The sequence below is a fragment of the Pseudorca crassidens genome, chromosome Y (assembly GCF_039906515.1).
Source record: "Pseudorca crassidens isolate mPseCra1 chromosome Y, mPseCra1.hap1, whole genome shotgun sequence".
Classification (NCBI taxonomy): domain Eukaryota; kingdom Metazoa; phylum Chordata; class Mammalia; order Artiodactyla; family Delphinidae; genus Pseudorca; species Pseudorca crassidens.
In genome coordinates, this window is record NC_090318.1 from 548,910 (window position 1) to 568,629 (window position 19,720).

A 19,720-nucleotide genomic window follows, 5' to 3' on the forward strand; every position below is an offset into this window, starting at 1 on the left:
GAAAAAAGGAATATTTTACTCATTTCTTCACTTCTAGGTAAACTGGGGAAAAATCCATAGCTCCTCCAACGCTCAAATGTAGCTCAGGAGAGAGGGAGACTGAGGCCCCCAGCAACCTTCAGTAACGTTTCTGCCCCAGAGCAAGGGCTCACCTGCAGGACAGCCCCGGACAGAGGGAGCAGGTGAGGAAACAGGCCGCAGGCCACGGGGTGGAGTGGGCCTGGCTCAGGTAGGCAGCTGACCCTGCGCAGGACTGGCGGCTCCGGGCCGCTCCACAGACGGGGAACATCTGCCCCCCGCGGCCACTGCTCTGAGAGCAGCACACCCACCGAGGCAGCGTCTAGAACCACGCGGGCGCTCGGCACGTGCAGACACAGCATCACCGGCTCTCTTTCCCCTCCTTCAGCCCAGGCCCTGGTGCTCCGGAACCTGAGCCACCAGCCAGGCTGGAGACACTGTCACGAGGAACAGAAAGAGCCATGGGGGCCGGGGGCGGCCCCTCGCTGGCAAAACACCTGTGAAAACTCCTCTCAGCCACGCCCGGTATGGACGGCGCCCAACGCCGGCGGTGCAGACCCTGGGGCTGGCAGCAGGCCACGGGCACCCCTGAGGCCCCGGGTCTCCGCGGAGGCCTGAAGTCCCCGAGACAGCAGAGAACAGCTGATCCCTGCCACCAGCACCCCCTCCCCATGTTGCTCATCCCATGATTCTCTGAGCTCGGAGCCAAAAGCTGGCCAGGAAAACTAAGACGTGATGTACTGTCCACAATTTATCGTCGATGCAGATAAAATAACGATTCCCGACAATCAGCTCTGCAACCCGGCTACAGAGTCACCTCAGCACTGGCCCATCTCCTGCCCCGGCTCCTGAAAGGCCCAGAGGCGGCCAGGCCACGTGCACACGAGGCCCCCAGACGGCGGCGGCTAGAGACGAGTTAGTGCCAGCCTCCTCGTGCGGTCTGAGCGATCTCAGACAGCTCATGGTGCTTCCCCTCTGGCAAAGGAGTTTTCTGGAAGTCTGCTCTTAAGTTTCTGGACTTGTCTGACAACGCTGGTCTCTACGCTGCTCTGTGACGACAGCGTGTAGTCTGTAGGACGGAAAGGAGCTGACGTTTGTTCAAATGGGCTGTGGTCTGGGACTCGACACCCAGGGAGGTATGCTTCCAGACAAAAGAGGAACGGAGACCAGATTCACCCCCTGCCTAGATCCTACAGAGCATTTTTAGGAAGAAATGATACCGATATTGAACACCCTTACAGAAAACAGAGCAAGGGGTAACCACTGCCAGCTCCTCTTGGGAGGCCGGCATCCCCCTGACACCACCGCCAAGGACATCACACAGAAGACGGGAGACGGGTGTCCCCCGACCACAGACACACTGACCTCACAACATGGGAGCCCTCAGAGCCCAGCAACGTGCGAGATCATCAGCTGGGATCAGTGGATTCATCCAAGGAAGCAAGGCTGGTTAACACCCACAGATCAAGTGAGAAAACATCACGTGATCATAAAGAATTGGACAAGATTCAACACCCATTCACGTTAACAGTTCCCAACCAACTAAACATACAGGGTACCTTCCTCAACCTGCGAAGGGCGTTATGAAAACACCTGTATCTATGTCATCCTGAGGAAGACGGGATGCTTTCTGGCTGAGCCGGGACAAATCGAGCACCTCCGCTCTCAGCGCTGACCCCTGACCAGGCCCCGAGACCCCAGCTGAAGTGTCGGGCAGGAAGGAAAGTCCCAGGCACGCCGGCCGGGAGGGGTGACGCGGGACAGCTGTCCCTCACGCCAGCACGACCCTGGTGCAGAGTCCTCGAGCATCTACTGACCGCAGAACTGATCAGCGGGTCAGCGACATCACAGGGTGGGGACTCAAGTGCACGGCTGTCGGAAGTCGGCATGCGGAGGTGACGGGAAGACAGTTCCACTCCCAGCAGCACCACAAGGAACAAACGCCCCAGCGACTCGTCTAGGGGAGGCACCGTAAGACCCGCCCTCCCAGCCAGAAACCCTGCGGACAAGGACGAGAGCCTCCATGGCGGGTGACCCGCACTGCCGGGCGGCCACTGCCCCACAGGGTCTGCAGACCACGTGGCCTTTTTGTGTAGAACTTGGCACCATGATTCTAAAAGTCTACGGAAGCAAAAAGCACCCAGAAAAGCCATCCCAACAGTCGTGCACCGGGGCGGGCAGGGTGCTGGTTTCAGCTCACCAGAACACGGGCGACCTGCAGTGCGCACACAGGTGCTCACAGGCGCGGGACAGAAGGTCCAGGAACCAACCCAGACACCTGCGGACACGGGACTTCCGGCAAAGGCGCCGGCACAATTCAATGGGAAATCATTTCAGAAAGCGACGCCGCAGCAATTGAGTAATCACGTACAAAAAAGCACGCTTCGAAACTTACCTCAGACCACACATAGAAATTAACCTGAACAAGACCGTAAGTCCAAGCATAGAAGCGAAATTGGGAAAAGTTCTAGAGAAGACACAGGAGAACACCTATCTGCCCCAGGGTATGACAAAGATTGTTTAGATTATGGACTATACTTCTGGGAACATCAAATAAGTAATCAATTGGACCTCGTCAAAATTTAAAACTTTTCTGCTTCAGAAAACACTAATAAGAATATAAGAGAAGGTGCAGGAGACTGAGACACAGACTTCCAGCTGCAAAATAAACGAGTCAGGGGTATAAATGTACAGTGTGGGAAACAGTAATTATGTAACAGCTTTTTTTTTTTTTTTCCTTTTTTTTTTTTTGCGGTACGCGGGCAGCTCACTGTTGTGGCCTCTCCCGTTGCGGAGCACAGGCTCCGGACGCGCAGGCTCAGCGGCCATGGCTCACGGGCCCAGCCGCTCCACAGCATGTGGGACCCTCCCGGACCGGGGCACGAACCCGTGTCCCCTGCATCGGCAGGCGGACTCTCAACCACTGCGCCACCAGGGAAGCCCCTATGTAACATCTTTGTACGGCGACATATCATTACTAGATTCATTGAAATGTATAGAAATACCAAATCACTATCTTGTAGAACAAGAACGTAGTTTTATAGGTCAATCATACTTCAAAACAAACACTCATAGCAAAAGAGATCAGGTTCCTTACTAGAGGAAGTGCGGGTGTGAGGAGGGAATTGAATGAGGAGGTCAAAAGATACAAACTTCCAGTTAGGGGACACATGTGTACTAGGGATGCAATGCACAACATGGTAAAAATAATTAGCACTGCTACATATGGGAGGTGTTAAGAGTAACTCCTAGGAGTTCTCAGCACAACAAAAGAAAAGGTATCTTTTTTTAATATATCTTTAATGTTGTATCTATACGAGATAACGAACTATACTTATCGTGGTCAGCATCTCACGATTACATGAGTCTAAATATTACGCTGTACACAAACTTATGAAGTGCTGCATGTCAATTATATCTTGATAAAAGAGGTAGAAGAAATGGAACATAAGAGAAGTCATTCACTAGGAAGACAATTTGCAGATCCTGTACATGATAAAGGAGTTGCATCCAGCATACACACAGGACTTACCAACTGAATGAGAAAACCAACGACCCAGTGGGGAAAATGGTAGAGGCTCTGAATGGACACTTCAGCAAAAAAGCCCAACATCACCGTCACCAGGGAAACGCAGATAAAGCCGCAGAGGTGCCCCCAGAGGCCCACATTCCAGAGCGGGGCAGGTCAGGGGCCTGGCGATAGCCAGGGCTGGTCAGGATGGGGCAGGAACAGCCACCGTGCAGCCCCTTTGGAATGCAATTTGACGGGCTCTTAAACAGCAAAATGCACAGGTGCCATAAAACCAGCGATCCCTCCTTAGGCCTGTCCCTAAGGTGAGTGGAGACACGGTCCTCACGAGGACTCACAGGCGAATGTGCTCAGCACGAGTACCTGTGAGCTCAAAGCCCGGGACAGGCCCAGGGTCCAGCAGACACAACACGAGGCACCCCCGCTCAGGGAGCAGTGCTCAGCAAGGAGACGAGGTGCAGAAGCACGCGCTTGAACTCGGTGAGCTTTATGGGATGAAGGACACGAGAACGCAGCTGGTAAAAGTCTGCCTGCAGTTGCAGAGGAGACCTCGGACTGCATGGACGTTGCTGAGAGCCCTGGCTGCCTCAGGGGGTGGCTAAGGCGGGGGAGGGTTTGTGCACAACTATTAACGTCCTTGGAACCCTAAATGGGAAGGCACCGCATCTCCAAAACTAAGCCATCCACTCTCGGCCAGCCAGAGGGACACTACAGCACCGCCCTGGACAGTCTGTCGCACCTCTGCACAGCCCGGTGAGCTGCAGCACCCTTCAGCACAGGACGCTACCGACGCCAGGCCACCCCGCTTCACAGCGGAGACGCGGATGACACATGGGGAATGGCACTTCCCAGCCGCTCTGTGGCAGCCGGAGAAGCCCATGTCACAGCCAGGGAGACGCAGATAGAGGTGGAGGTCCAGGACCTCCACCCAGGGCGCCAACAGAGCCCTGCAGCTGCAGGCCTGAGAGGACCCCTGTCTGCCACAGGCAGCCCCGCAAGTCCAAGGACCAGCAGCTGCCCCCCACCTCCTCATGGAGACGCTGCACCCACGTCCTCCTGGAGACCCTGCACCTACCTCCTCGTGAGCCCCCGGACCCTCCCCTCAGCCCCTGTCCTCTGTATCCTGAGGAGCCCCGTTCCGTTGCCCCTGACCCCCGCCCGGGTGCCCAGCTGAGTGCTGGTGCCACCCCCAGAGCTCCGCCATCCTCCCCAGTAAGCGTCCTCCAGGGCCCCCCTGCGTCCCTTCTCCTGGGGCCCCGGGGATCCTCAGGGACCCGTGCACCACGCGTCCTCACTCTCCCTTCCAGCACGGCCTTGCAAAGGTGCTTCCTTCTTCCAGGACCACTGATGGGGCACCTGCAAGAGGCAAGGAGCAGGGAAGACCCCGCATCACCTCCCCGGGGCTGCAGCGCAGACAGTCGGGAAGCGGGAAGCAGGTGGCTCCAGGGGATGAAGAGGTGCACGGTGGGTGGTCAGGCTGGCAGGACACACAGCACAGCCCGGGAGCAGTTCCCAGGCCCAAATGCTGTCCCCCGACCCCCGCCATGCGAGACAACCACCACTCTGGCCCCAGCAGGTGTGGGGGAGCATCCACGGGGACCCTGCCGCCTTCCCCTGGTGGGGACCCAGAACGGTCGCACCCGGCCCCTGAAACGCGAACTCTGCCCAGAAGACTGATCCACGCCACTCCCGAAACCTCCTCCTTTCATCCCGGTCTAATTACACACACGTTCGTACCAACAGCCCGTGTGGGGATACGAAGTGTTCTTCAGCACACAAACGTACCCCTGGAACACGTTTGCGTGGACAGGCTTCCTGTGGGACTGCGCCTTCCTGGACACCCGAGCCTAACCACGCTGTTAAGAGCAGGCAAACAGGGAGCCATGACAGTGGGGTCTGACCTCTGACCCACCACAGGGTCTGCTGGCTCTGTGCTGTCAGGACACTGCAGCCCGGGGCAAGGAGGTGACATCGTGAAGGGACCGGCCAGCGGGCCTCCCGAGCAGACCTCGGCCTCGGTGCTGTGCGCACGGCGGGGTGGACGACTGTCTGCGGGGCAGGGGGTGGCGGGGGCAGCCCTGGTCTCCACCCCAGATGCCAGGGCCCCTCCCCCAACTGCAACAACCAGAAACGTGGCGCACGCGGCCGTCGGGTGAGCAGTGGTGCTGTGGCCGCAGACCGACACACTCACTGGCCCCCCAGGCTCTGTGCTGACAGCTGGTCTCGGGGCACCGGCAGCTCAACTTCCACCTAATCCTGAAAAGCACAGACTCCAGAAACGGCACAGGGTCACTCGGACAGAAACGTTCTCACGTGGGAACACCACGGACGTATTTCCGAAAGCACGGACGCCTCCGCCGTGGCCCCCCTGCAGGCCTGCCCGTGGTGTGAGTACAGCGGCTCCGAGCGCCCAGAGCCCCTGCTCCGCAGCTTCCCCGCAGGGAGCCGATGCGACGCGGTCTGGCACCCCCGGTCCTGTCCTAACCACGCGGACCGGAGGCGGTGCACACGCGCACACGTGGGCCCAGCTCCCGCCGCAGTCACACGCGCCGGCCCCTCCAGCCGCGCTTCCCGCGGCGACACCGCTTCCGGGCCAAGGTGAAGACTGTGTAGACGGCAGGGCCCCTGCTGCGGGGTCCGAAGTGCCTCCTCAGAGCACCCCCATCCCCTGCACTGACTGACTGCCTCCACTGCTCCGAGCACGGGTCCTCCCAGGGGTTCCCAGCAGCAGACCCTGGAACGGGGTAGAGACACAAATTCCACCACCACCGCTGCCCCCGAAACTGGAATTCTGGAAAAGGGCTCAGCAACTGTTTTCACGGGCCTCCCTTCCACCTGTCCACCTGTCCCCAGGACACCCACACATCCATCCAGCCTCAGGACTCTCCCATCCACGGTCCACCTGTCCCAAAGACCGTCTCATCTGTCTCTTCATCCATCCGTCCCCAGGGCCCTCCTGAAGGATGTCATCAGCTCCGCCAAGCAGGTCACCAGGTCACAACACTCACAGAGGCTCCCACAGCACTCTCTGCTGTGGACCTGTTCCCAAACTGCCCTTCAAGGCTCTGAAAGACCCGCTGAGTCTGACCTGAGACCCGCACAGTACTGCCTAGAGTGCTGAGAAAATGAATGCTCCAAAGAAACAAGTGTAAAGTAAAAACAAAAATAAACAAAGAAACAAGTGCAAATCCTAGGCAATGCTGTCACAAACAGGGGTGAGGGGTGGTACACAGCTCTGCTCTAGACAGTCACTAACCCAGCTCCTGAGGCCCTGGGCTCTGAGGCGCCGCCACGAGGACTCCCCCTGCAGGCACACACCACCGGCGACTCTGCGGGTGAGTCCTCTGGGGTGGGGAGGGCCCTGATTCTGCCCCCCCCTACAAGCCCCATTCAAAGGTCCCATCCAACATGGGGCAACGTGATGGACGTGTTCTGCCTTTGTGGGGCCCTGGGGATAATAAAGACCCAGGCTGAAGGTCTGCTATATGGGGAACCCATGGAGATACTCCCTGGCTTTAGCTCCAGCACCCTCCTGAACCAGGACTGAAACAAGACTCAGCCAGGACCACTGAAGCAGGGCCCAAAACCAGGGCTGAACCAGAGCCCTGAACCAGATCTCCTGAACCAGAACTTGAACCAGGGCTCCTAAACCAAAACTGATCCAGGACTCCTGACCAGGACTGGACAAGCAACTGAACCAGGAACCCTGAACCAGGGCTGAACCAGGAACCCTGAACCAGCACTGAACCAGGGCCCCTGAACCAGCACTGAACCAGGGCCCCTGAACCAGCACTGAACCAGGGCCCCTGAACCAAGACTCAGCCAGAGCCTCTGAACCAGGACTGAACCAGGCCTCCTGAACCAGGTCTAAACCAGGTCTCCTGACCAGGACCGAACAAGCAACTGAACCAGGACTGAACCAGGGCCCCTGAACCAGCACTGAACCAGGGCCCCTGAACCAAGACTAAGCCAGAGCCTCTGAACCAGGACTGAACCAGGCCTCCTGAACCCGACCAGACAAGGGCCCTGAACCAGGAATGGACCAGGTTGAACCAGGACCCCAGAGCAAGGAATCAAACACGGCTCCTGAACCAGGACTAAGCCAGGACTGAACCGGTGCTGCCCTGGACTGGGTTCGGCCATGTAGTGTCCCCCCCAGGCCACAGTGGCCATCCAGTGGCCGAGCCTCAAGTCAGCCCCTTTCGACCCAGCAGCCTGGACAAGGCCTGGGGAAGCTGGTCCACGGGGGGCCCACAGGCAGCTTTGGGGAAGCTGAGGACTTGGGGGCGAGGCGATACCCACCATCGCTGGGGGTGGGCTGTGGCCAATCTGCATCTCAGGGCCCTCAGGCTCCTCACGCAGCCCTGTCTGTGGCGGCCCAGGCAGCGCCCGGTGGACGCCGGGTACCAGAGTGAGGCGCCGTTGGTGGCGCATGCAGGCTGCAGGCGTGGGGCCCTGTTTGGGAGGCCCGAGGGGACAGGACAAGAGCACTCACACACACCCCACCACGATCCTGAGAAACCTCCTGGTTCCACTCATCAGGAAGAGAACGGAGGGCGTCTAGCTTCGTGCCACTTCAATGTGGCAAACTCCTGACCAGTGATAAAAAGTTCTCAGTATTTCCCCTCCTTCCTGCACAAAGATTCTCGTTGATGCCAACTACGAAAACCAGAAATCGTTCTTCACTAAGAGATCCACAGAATGGAACATGGCCAAGCTCAGCCCCTCTGTGAAGTCACGGTCACTGGGCAAACTCAAGGCTCCCGTCAGAAACGCTCTCAGGATCCTGACCTTCTGCTCCGAGGACTTCCAGGCCCTTTCTGTCTCCAACACATCTGCAGGAAAATCTAAGGATGCGTCAAAGTAAACACACGTGACTGCTGTGTGTACACGCATCTGCACATACACACGAGCGTGTCTCCAAGGAACACACTTCTAACCTAGAACATGGTCACATGTCCTGAGGGAATCAACGGTTAACTGGATACCCCCAAAACTACAAAATAGCTGCAGAGAAAGATCTAAATAGATGGATAATAAATTTAACCAAGGAGGTGTAACACCTGTGTGCACACAACATTGCTGAGAGAAACTATGGGGCACGTAAGTAAACGGAGAAACACCCAGAGTTCACGGGCTGGAAAACTCAGCTGTTCGGGGGCATCAGTTACACCCAGCTGATCTACAGATTCAATGCAATCCCGATCAAAATGCCAATAGGCCCTTTCTGTACAAGTTCATAAGCTGATTCTCAATGTTAGGTGGAAATGCGAATGTCAGCATAGCTAGAGCTGTTTTAAAAGAACAGAGTTGGCCGTACACCACCCACTTTCCACATGTTAGTCTACAAAGCGCCCCAGAGTGAGAACACAAACACAGATCAGTGGGTTAGGGATGAGAAAATAGACCCAGACGCATACGGCCAATTGATTTCAGACAATGCAACTCAATGGGAAAAGGAGAGATTTCAAAACTGCTGTGTACCTGGATATCTTACACCACATGCAGAAACTTATGAAATGGATCAGAAGTTTAAATGCAAAAGTGAAAACCAGGAAGCTTTTAGAAGGAAAAGAGCAGATAACCCTGAGAGCTTGGGATAGGCACATATTTCGTAGATTGGATGTAATAAATAAGAAACATAAAAGAATAAAATTTAAAGAATCAAAAAAGTAACAGCTTTTGCTTTCAAAACACATGTTAAACAAATGACAGAACAGGCCACAGACTGAAGAGAAATATGTGGAAACGTGTCTCATAAAGGAGCTGCATCCAGATTCCACATAAAGAGCCCTTACGACTCAACGACAGAGAAATACCCAGTTTTCAAAATGGGCAGAAGATTTGGACAGGCGGCGCACAATGGCGGGTAAGTCATGAAAAGGTACTCGCTGTCACCAGAAAACAGGGAAATGCAGGTAAAACCATGACACACAACACGCCCGCCGGGACGGCTGAAGTAGAAGTCTAAGGACAGCCAGTGCCGGGGAGGCGTGGACGAGGACCCGCACGCACGGCTGGGGAAACGGGACATGACACCTGCCTCAGAACAGTGTAGGGGCTTTGGAGGCTTTTCAGGTTTGTTCTGTTTTTTAAGTTAAACACACACACAGCGCACAGCCCAGCAATTCCACTCCAAGGTCATTCATCCGAGAGAGACGCAAACACCTGTCCACACGAGGTTCTCAGCAGCTTCATTCATGAGAAGCACACACAGAAACAGCTCGAGTGGCCCCCAGTGCTGAAGTGACAATCAGGCTGTGGTCCATCCACGCAAAGGGATCCTACTCGGCAGGGAGAGGGAAGCGCAGGCTGCGCAGCACCTCAGACAGATCCTGGGAGCGGAAGTGGCTGCCTGGGGCGAGGGGCACGGGGCCTGGGGGCAGGAAGCGCTCTGCTCCTCGGCGTGCTCACACGTGAGTGAGTGTGACGACCGTCCTGCACACCTATAGGCACCATTCGCTGTATGTAAACTAACCCCCCACAAACTGGACTTTTCAAAAATCAAGGGTTAAGAACAAGCCCCTCCCTTTCCCTGACACCTCTACTTCCACACTCAGGGAGGGGCTCAGCTGCTGCTGGGCTGGGGGGTCAGCCGACACGCGCACCCCTCAGCAAACCCACCGTGGAAGTCTGAGTGTGTCCAGGCACCCGGGACGCAGCAGGCGGCAGAGAGATAAAACAGAGCCCTTCGCTTCCGATGGCGATGGGAAGTGGGGAGAGGAGGCACAGCAGTGAAGGGGGAGGGACAGTGCCCAGGGTCTTTGCAGATGGGATAAAGTCAAAGATCTGAGCTGAGGTCCTCCTGGAGGAGGGTGGCCCTACATCCAATGACAGGGTCCTTCTAAGACACAGAAGGCGAGAGACCCAGACACAGAGGAGAAGCCCCGTGAAGACAGAGGCAGAGACGGGAGGGACGCGGCCACAAGCCCAGGGACGCCTGGAGCCCCCAGAAGCCGGAAGAGGCAGGAGTGACCCTCCCCTGGAGCCTCTGGAGGGAGCGCGGTCCTAGGACACCTTGACCTCAGACATCTGGTCTCCAGGATGGGGGAGGGTGGATTGTTGCCTGTCACTCCCAGGACTCTGAGGTGTCCTGGGTTCTGCGAGGAGCGTCAGGACCCAGCCTCCTCCCCACCGCTCCCATGGGTGAGGGCCTCACGTGAGTCTTACTTGCTTCCTATTAGTCGTTAAAGAAAAAAAGGTTCAGAGCTTTCCTCACAGCACTTTACGTATGAACGTTTTTCTGAAATTAATTATCCACTTCTTGGGGCAAAAGAGCTCTTATCATTTTGTCCGAATGAGAAACATCCTTTTGGGTTACTCGCTTCTCGAAACCCAAGTGAAGCGCGCCATAAATTCCAAATACACTGAGATGTGCTTAAAGTCACCTTCAAGTACCAGGCAAGGTCCATCATCACTTTTTGAACACTCTTGGGACGACTAAGAGAAAGTCATTCTGTTTTCCCTCAAAACCGGTTTCTCGTGCTGACTTGCTGTATCTGGTCATGAAAACCACAGGCCAGAGGAGGGGTCTTCAGTCTCACCCCACCTCCGTCAGCACTTCCTTTCATTCACCCCCTTTCCATCCTGGCCACGCCCCCCAGGCCACGCCCCACCCCTCCAGGCAGAAGCTCATCTCTCTGCGGGCCCCATACAGTGCAGCGCAATGCGATAACGTGGTGTTGGGGAAACACCACTCCCGCCATGTCGCTGCCCTCGGGAAGCCCAGCAGCCGGCCACAGAGGCAGAGAGATTACCCAGCCCTGAGCTCTGCTTCTGGCTCAATTCCAATCCGGCTGGCGCGGCCCAGATGCAGCAGCCTGCCGTGCGGCGGCTCTGAGCATAAACATCTGGTCCTCACACTTGGAACATAGCCACCCCCCACGTCCCCTCCCCCCCCAGGCGCCCTCCCCCAATTCAGGGCACCCCCTAGTCCCACAGCTCACTTCCTCCACGCCCCATCCCTCCAGACGGAGAGGAATGGCCTCTCCCTGCTGTGAACGCCTACAGAACTTGACTTCCACAGGTCTGTGACTTCCTACTTGCTGCGCAGAAACACATTCTCTTCACATGCATCCAAGTCACCCTCCTTGCACGAGCTGACCTTTCGTAGACATCTCCAGACCTAAGGGGACTCACACCAAGTCATGGGGTCACGAAACACAAGAATTCATCTTCCAGCGGTGTCCGCCAGGCTGTGTCACCGGAGCACACTTAGTGACAAAGTGAGGAGCTCCCCACAGAAGGCCTGAGGGATCCCAGGGAGGAAGAGTGCCTGAGGGTGGACGGGCAGGGGGCTGTCACTGCTAGAGAGATCTTGCTGAGCCCTGGCCCTCCTCACGTACCCACCTCCTCAGTTCAATGGGGGCTCAGGCAGGCCTTCTGGAACACTGTGGTTCTGCAGGTCAGTGAGGGCACTGCAGACGGTCAGACTCAGGGATGGGTCCCAGGACACACGTTCCTGCAGATCCAAATAAGCCTCCTTCGGGGCGTTTCTACAGGGTCTCCCAAGCTGCCTCTGGGTCTACCTCCCATCCTCCTTGGAGGCTCACTTTCTGGAAAATATCCTTGATCTGTGAGAACATGTCAGACACCCTCCAATCACTTGGAACCAGACAAGTTCCTTCCGGACTGACATCCACCTCTCACCCTCCCCTTCGTGGCTGGGAACCAGCAGACTAAGTGATGGGGGAAGTCCCTCCTCCTGATATGCTCAGTGCTGTTGATGGGATGGATGCGGGCTCAACCGAAAACACTCCAATGTTATCATCAAGTCCCAACGGAACAGTCACACTCCTTCAGGCTTAGGCGTATGCTAGGGGTACGATATGCACCAACCATACGTTTTCCCGTAACACCTGGAGACGCTTTATTACTTTTAACCGACACAGTATTAAAAATCAAAAAGCACCTTTTGTAAAAATTAAATACACTGCTGTCCCAGAATGACGCCCAACTTGGGAATGTGTCAAAGACAACATTTTTCTGTGTGCGAGACTTTGCAGAGGGAAGAGACTAGCCATGCAAGCGCTTTCATGCCCGACCCTCCTCCAGCATCTTCAGCCACCCTCAGCTACACGTCGGTAGGCGACCCGAGTTACCTCCGCAGGCGTTAGAAGGAAGAGTAACTTACTACTCTCGTCCCTGCGGATCGACGAGGCCCTCGAACAGGTGGTCCACTCCGGGCACTAGAGGCGGCTCCCAGGGGGAGAGCGGTGGACGCGGGGGACGGGCTGGGCGCCCCTGGGCTATCCAACCCGCGCGGCCTGCAGGCAAGGGCCGGGGCTGCGAACGGGGGCCCGGGCTGCCCTGCGTCTCCCCCGACCCCCTCGGGCCCCCCGGGCATCTTGATCCTCTGCAAGCAGTCTTGGAGCATTGCCTGCGTGCTGGACTCGCTGAGCCAGCACAGGAAGAGTTCGTCCACCTTCATCTTCAGGACGGGCTGCAGGACTTTGCCGGGCGGCATCTCCGGGGCTCGGACCCACCTTCCAGGGGGACTCCTTCCTCCTGCACAGGTGCCTGGAACCGGGACCGAAGTCCGGCCTGAAAGGACCTCCGCGTAGTAGGCGACGGCCGCCAGAGGGGACGAGCCCCACGGGGGTCCCGGACCCGTGGTCCCGGGTGAAGGCGGCCGGCCCGGCGGGCGTCGCGGGCCCGGGGTCCGGTGTGGAGTCAACTGCCCGGCGGGCGTCGCTGGCCCGGGGTCACGGGTCAGGGGTAGGGCGGCGCCCCGCCCAGGGGCTGCGCGGACTCGGGGGCTCGGCGGAGGCGGAAGGCCGGACCGCGGCGGGGCCCGCCCAGCTCAGGGCAGCTTCAAAACGGGCGCGCCGGCTGCGCTCCCAAAGAAGGTCGCCTATGTCGTGCGTCACCGTGACACGTGGCGTCATCACGGCGCCGCCCGTCGGCGCCCACGACTCCAGCCGTGGCTGTGCCGGGGCGTTTCAGTGGGCTGGACAGCGCTCAGGAGCTGGAGTGGGGACGGGGGCGGGGGATGGCGGGCACCCCACCCCATGTCTTTCAGCTTTTAGGCTTTCTTGGGGTGCGGCCCGCACCAGCGACGTGCCCTTTTGTCCGCGGAAGTGCAAGCATGCGCGATGCCATCTCGCCGGGATGGGCGGGGTTAGTTGGCCGGTCTGTTGGGCATTCGCAGTGCATGCCTGTAGTGGCGACGCTCGGGAGGCCCGTCGGTGGAGCATGAGCAGTGCGTGCCCGCCGGGAGCTAGTCGGAGGCCGGACACTGTGCGCGGAGAGGGCGCGGTACAGGGGAGGAGTATGCGCAGTGCGTGCCCGCCGACCGCGGGAGCGAGCGGGAGGCGGGCGTGGCGGCGGTTGCGGGGAAATGCAGAATTTAGATAAAACGGGGCCCCTTCAGACCGCAATGGTCGCGGTTGCCTTAAATTTGTTAAATGATAGTGACGGGTTGGAGGCGTGCAGCTGCTTTAAAGCTGGCCTTTCTGGCTGAGAATGAATTGCTTTTGTAATTGCAAAAATAATGTTTATTTTGATGGAAGTGGAAGCAATTACTTAAACGACTTAGGCCCCATGACTAGCTTATTTCAGTTTATCCTTTTAAGAGTGTCGATAAATCATCCACACAGCACACGTGCACCTCTTTTTTTTTAATGCCTTGATTTCTTTTCTAAGTTTTTTTTTCTCTTAACATTATGAGGTTTCACTTGGGTTTGCTCTCTTTCAGGAGGTAATTTCGAGGGCTTATGAGCTGGGCTCTCCTATTTCTCAGGAGTATAAATATAGCTAGACTCACTAAATAACTCTTAAACTATGGTTTTATTTTGTGCCTACAATGATTTCAAACTTCATTTGTGTTTGTTGACTGAAGGAAAATGCACAGCCTGAGAGTTGAGAATTATGTTTTATTCCGTGGACTTGCTGAGGACTTAAGCCAGGGAGGTAGCCTCTCAGATGGCTCTGAGGGACTTCTTCCAAGAGGTCAGGGAGGAGCCAGAGTACAGAGGCCTTTTTTGCAACAAAAAATAAGATAGTTGGAAGGTTACTGTTAATGAAAGAAAAACAGACATCTCAAGTTAATGAATTTAGCACTTTTCTATGGATGGGAAGATGCTAAAGATAGGAAATCACTCTTTTGATATGCACCGTAGCTATCTGGGACCAGTATCCTGCTTTTCTCCATCCTGAGTCCCCCCAGGGTGCACAGTCCAGGGTGCCTGCAGTGGCTGAGAGCTTGATGGATGCAATATCCTTTGTTTACCGATATGGCTTGAAGATAAAAATCCGAGTATCCTGTGTCAGGACAGGGCCATAATGCAGGAAGTCTGTGCGGTTATTTCTATTCATTGGGAAGCTAATGCTTGTGTGCACAGGCTGTGACTTCTGGAGAGAAGTAAATATTAATACACGTCTCTGAGTTTATCACATACAGACATCTTGTCCAAGAACAAATGTGCTTTTCACTCGGGGTCTGTAAACGAGCTGCCATTCATCCACGTGGTTTTGGGTGGGGGGTGGGGGGGAATGGTCTTTTTGAGTCCCTGCACAAGACGGCTTTATACGCCGGGGCTCGGCGGGGCCTAAAGAAAGGTCTGTGCGTCTGCCAACGGGACAGCAACAAACTCCGGGAATGAAACAGAACCTCCTTCAGTCTGTGCGGTGGATCCTGCCGCAGAGGACAGAGAGGTGCTGTGTGGCCCGAGGACGGCGGGGCAGAGGCCGGAGGGGCCTGGGATGTGCACCGCCCACCCCTGAACAGAGGCAGGACTCTGCTGATGGCAGGAATGGAAGCACTGCTGGCTGCATCCGCCTTCCAGGGGTGGCGGAGGTCTCAGGACGGTGGGGCGGGGTGTGGGGGTGTGTGTGGACAGCGTGCAAGTGGAGAGGAAGATCCCAGAGGGCCCCCTGTGGGAGGGCATGCACTGCGCATGCTCCCCATGTGGGAGGGCGGAGCTTATCCAGGGGAGTGGGAGGGAGGGCAGTCCTTCCTTCGTCCACAGGAGCTCAGGGCCCTTCTGTGGCCATCAACTCAAAGCCGGTGGGACACACCAGCTTCAGCCCCAGGTAGAGCTGCTCGGAAAGGCAGGCGCTCAGAACACCCTGTGGCTCTGAGTCACACCTGCCTATCACCAAAGCCCAGGTCGGGTGGTTGATTGCATACTCAGGCGTGAGGCATGAAGATGCCCTGGACAGAGTGTCCTATGTGGTCAGTCTCACTGGTCCTGGGCTGACCCTGAGCTCCAAATATACGTGTTCTGTGCAGCTAGAGGTTGGAGTGATCAAGTTGATATCTGCCACGGCTGTTCCACCTGAGTTTCTTCTTTCTTCCCTCCTTCCTTTCTTCCTTTCTTTCTCTCCTTCCATCTTCCTCTCTTCCTCCCTCCCTCCCTCTCTCTCTCTCTATCTTTCTTTTTTTTTTTTTTGGTCTTTGTCTTTCTCGTGAGAAAGGACTCCTGAACAGCCATGAGGGTACATGTGTTTGATTTCAAGTGACTTCCTCTCAAAGTACTTAATGGGGAGTTCCATCAAGTACAGTGGGGGCTCTTTTCTGACTGGCGTGTCTTTTCCATCTCTGTCTTTTCCCTTCCTTGTCTTTATTTGCTTTGCTTTATTCCCGGCTGATCTCCTTTTCAGCCTTGGTTTCTTGCTGGATAAGACTTCCTTTCAGACCATGTGAAAGTGGAGGAAGTGGCTGGTGCATCCCATCACTGTGGGGCAGCCCCGGCAGACACATCCCGTTACGGGAATACTGCACATTCCCTGATTGTCGAGGAACCATTTTCTTCCTGTGAACCTCGCTCACCCCTGCACCCTCTAACTTGTGGGACTCAGACAAACCCCGGACCCAGTGCCCCCGAGTTTCCCTCCATTGAAAGCAAAGTGGTTTCGGGGAAAGGTTTCCAGACACAGAACCAGGGGTCAAATGGCCTTTGAACATTTTTTCAGCATTCCTTATGTGCTAAGGTTTTCCTGCAGCCAGGACAAAAAGGAGGGGGAAATCCATTGAACGTTTCCTATATAAGTAGTAGCATTTTAGGTAAAATGCGATATGGACCTGATAGTTAAAAAAAAATTGTTTTTTGTTAGCACCCATTTTGATAAGCTTTCAAAGAATAAGAATGTTGAACAAAAGAGGGAAAATGAAACGAATTCATAGCAGTTCTAAGCAAACTAAAGAGAACTGAAAAATCTCAAATGCTAAAAACAAAAATTTTAAAGATTGGAGGGGGGAGGGATAAATTGGGAGATTGGGACTGACACACACACAGTACCATACATCAAACAGATCACTAATAAGGACCTACTGTAGAGCACAGGGAACTCTACTCAGTGCTCTGTCATGGCCTATATGGGAAAAGAATATGAAAAAAAAAGTGTATATATAAAACTGATTCACTTTGCTGTACACCTGAAACTAACACAACATTGTAAATCAACTAGACTCCAATAAAAACTAAAAAGAAAAAAAATGGGGAGTATGCATATAATATGCCCTTTTATCCACAAGAAAGAGTTTTACAGAAGTTGTGTATGTGCATATGGTTTTGCACTGTTTATAACGAAACTTTCCAGACATCCACTGATGGTCTTGATTCAACATCCCAGTTCTAAATGCTGGCTCAGGACCCCATCCTCTAAATGACCTTTGACTCTGCCCCATTTTTTGTTGTATTTGTCCGGCTGTCAGCTGTAATGGTTGTGATCCGCTGTAACTTCATGACATCAGCTCGCCCGCCTCTATCAATCCCTTGTCTTTTAATTTACTAACAGTTTATTTGTTATGCTGGGACGCAGCATAATTAAACGGGTTAGTATTGGGTCATCTGAGTGTGTGCGATACGCCTGAGGACATAGATAAATAAAACAACTCATGATCTCAGAGATCCGGAAGCGGAATGGGGTGGGAGAGGGGAATTATTTAATTAGATAATTCAACATTCAATTATACAGTATGATGCAGAAGGATGATAGAAAAGTGAACGTGGGGAGACAGGCAGGCTTGCAGGGGGTCGAGGGGAGTGCTATTTAAGCAGAGTTGTTAAGGATAATTAATAGTGGAAAGCAGGCTGCGTGGAAAGAACACACAAGAATTGAAGCTAGAACCATTGTTTGAGGGTCTGTCATGAGGGGCTTCTGTGCCAGGCAGAGACTTTGGACGTTCTCATGCACAAATACCTTAAATTAGGAGGCTGGAAAAATAGTGATCATGTTAAGTTATGGTGGGGTAGTTGGTAAAACCATGAGGAAACATAGTGATCATGTTAAGTTATGGTGGGATAGTTGGTAAAACCATGACTTGCATTAACCTGGGAGGCAAAACATGTGCCTTGTACACCGGCAGCTCTGGGAAACCATCTGAAAACAAGACTGCAGGCTGGTTGTGACCAACTATATTCCATCAATTTCTACATGAAAGAAAAGAAAAGAATGGGCCAATTTGCCACCAGAATTTTACAGAGAATAAGGGCAAGCCCCCAAATTGCCGGGTTAGAAATTGAACCCATTTTCTTTCATCCAATCAGAAGTGTGTCCACTATAACACAACCTTGGAGAAAAGACCTAATGCAGGTTTGATTCCCTTTATGAAGACTTGAAAGAACTAGAGCGAGCAAATTGGGGGTGGGGGACTCTGAGAAAGAGCCCAGAATCCTTGTCACTGAGTTTAGAGAGAAGGGCCAGCCCATGTCAGCCAACTCCCAGCCATGGATACAGATGCACAAGGGAGAAGAAATGATGTTATTGTAACCACAGAGTTTGGGGATGGTCATTACACACGACTAACTGCCTGATACACAAAAGGCAGACCCTTGAAACGCAAAAGGCAGGGATTGAAATGATCCAGTATGTCTGAGGCCTTTAACTCTGACAGTGAGGAGGAAGATGAGTTACAGGCATGGGAATCTAGACAACGATTCCAAGGCTGTAAGGGATTTTAGTGGGTGCATTAGTTGCCTAGGTCGGCTGTAACAAAAGGCACAAACTCAGTGGCTAAAAACAACCCAAATGTCCTCTCTCATGGTTGTGGAGGTCAGAAGTCCAAAATCAGTTTCACTGGCTGCAGTCAAGGGCTGGTTCCTTCTGGGGTCTCCAGGGGAGAATCTGCGCCGTGTCTTTTCCAGCTTCTGGAGACAGCTGGCTTCCTGGGCCCGTGGCCCCTAGCTCCAGCCTCAAATCTCATCACTCCAATCTCTGTTGCTGTAGTCGCACAGCCTTCACCTCTTCTGCCTTCAAATTTCCTGCTGCCTCCTCCAAAACGGACCCTTGTGGTGGCATTGGGGCCACCCAGATAATCCAGAATCACCTCCCATCTCAACACCGTTGATTTTATGACATCTGCGAAGTCACTTTTACCACTGGTGTTAATTTCCTGGGGCTGCCATAAGGAAGTAGCACAGCTGGAGGCTTAAACAACAGACATGTATTTCCCAGTCCTGGAGGCTGGAATCTGAGATCCAGGTGTGGGCAGGGCTGGTCCCTACTGAGGCCTCTCTCCTGGGCGTGTAGATGGCCATCTCCTCCCTGTGTCTTCACGGGGTCATCCCTGTGTGTGTGTCTGGGTCCTGATCTCCTCTTCTTATAAGGACAGAAGTCCTATGGGATCAGGACCCACCCTAGAGACTTCATTTTACCTTAATCACGTCTTTAAAGACAGCATCTCCAAATACAGCCCCATTCTGAGGTCCTGGGGGTCAAGACTTCAACATAGGAATTTCGATGACACGGTTCAGCCCGTAACAGGTGAAAGGGTGGGCTGGGGAGGGGCCTTGGGAACATGAGACATCGTGAACGGTAGCCATGACTATTGCCTGGGAACCTCACCTGTCCAAAAAGCAGCAAAGAACTCAGAAGCAGAGAAAAGACTGCTTCTTCTCGCTTCCTCTTTATAATTTCTGTCTCTTTATTGAAATTCTCTTGGTCTCCTTTAGCTCTTTGAGCTTATTTTAAGCATCCATTTAAAGTCTGTTGGGGACTTCCCTGGCGGTCCAGTGGTTAGGACTCCGTGCTTCCACTGCAGGGCGTTCGGGTTCAATCCCTGGTCGGGGACCTAAGATCCAACAAGCCATGTGCCATGGCCAACAACAAGCAGGCAAACAAAACAACAACAAAATAAAGTCTGTTGAGTGAGTGCAATGTCTGGGCACATACTGTGTGATTCCTTTTACGTGAGATGTCCAGAACGGGCAAATCCATGGAGACAGAAGG

At 54.5% G+C, this 19,720-nt stretch overlaps 1 protein-coding gene across 2 annotated transcripts in view; it reads right to left on the reverse strand.

Annotated features, from left to right (window-relative positions):
* Positions 1–13,631, reverse strand: part of LOC137217870 (serine/threonine-protein phosphatase 2A regulatory subunit B'' subunit beta) — a 53,052-nt gene extending 39,421 nt beyond the window's left edge. Inside the window, exon 1 of one of the 2 annotated variants that reach the window (XM_067724870.1) lies at positions 12,681–13,631. In XM_067724870.1, coding sequence (XP_067580971.1) covers positions 12,681–13,013 — 333 coding nt within the window. In that variant the 5' untranslated portion in view covers positions 13,014–13,631. The remainder of the gene's footprint in view (positions 1–12,680) is intronic. The other variant, XM_067724868.1, reaches the window with a different exon arrangement.
* Between the last annotated feature and the right edge of the window lie 6,089 nt (positions 13,632–19,720).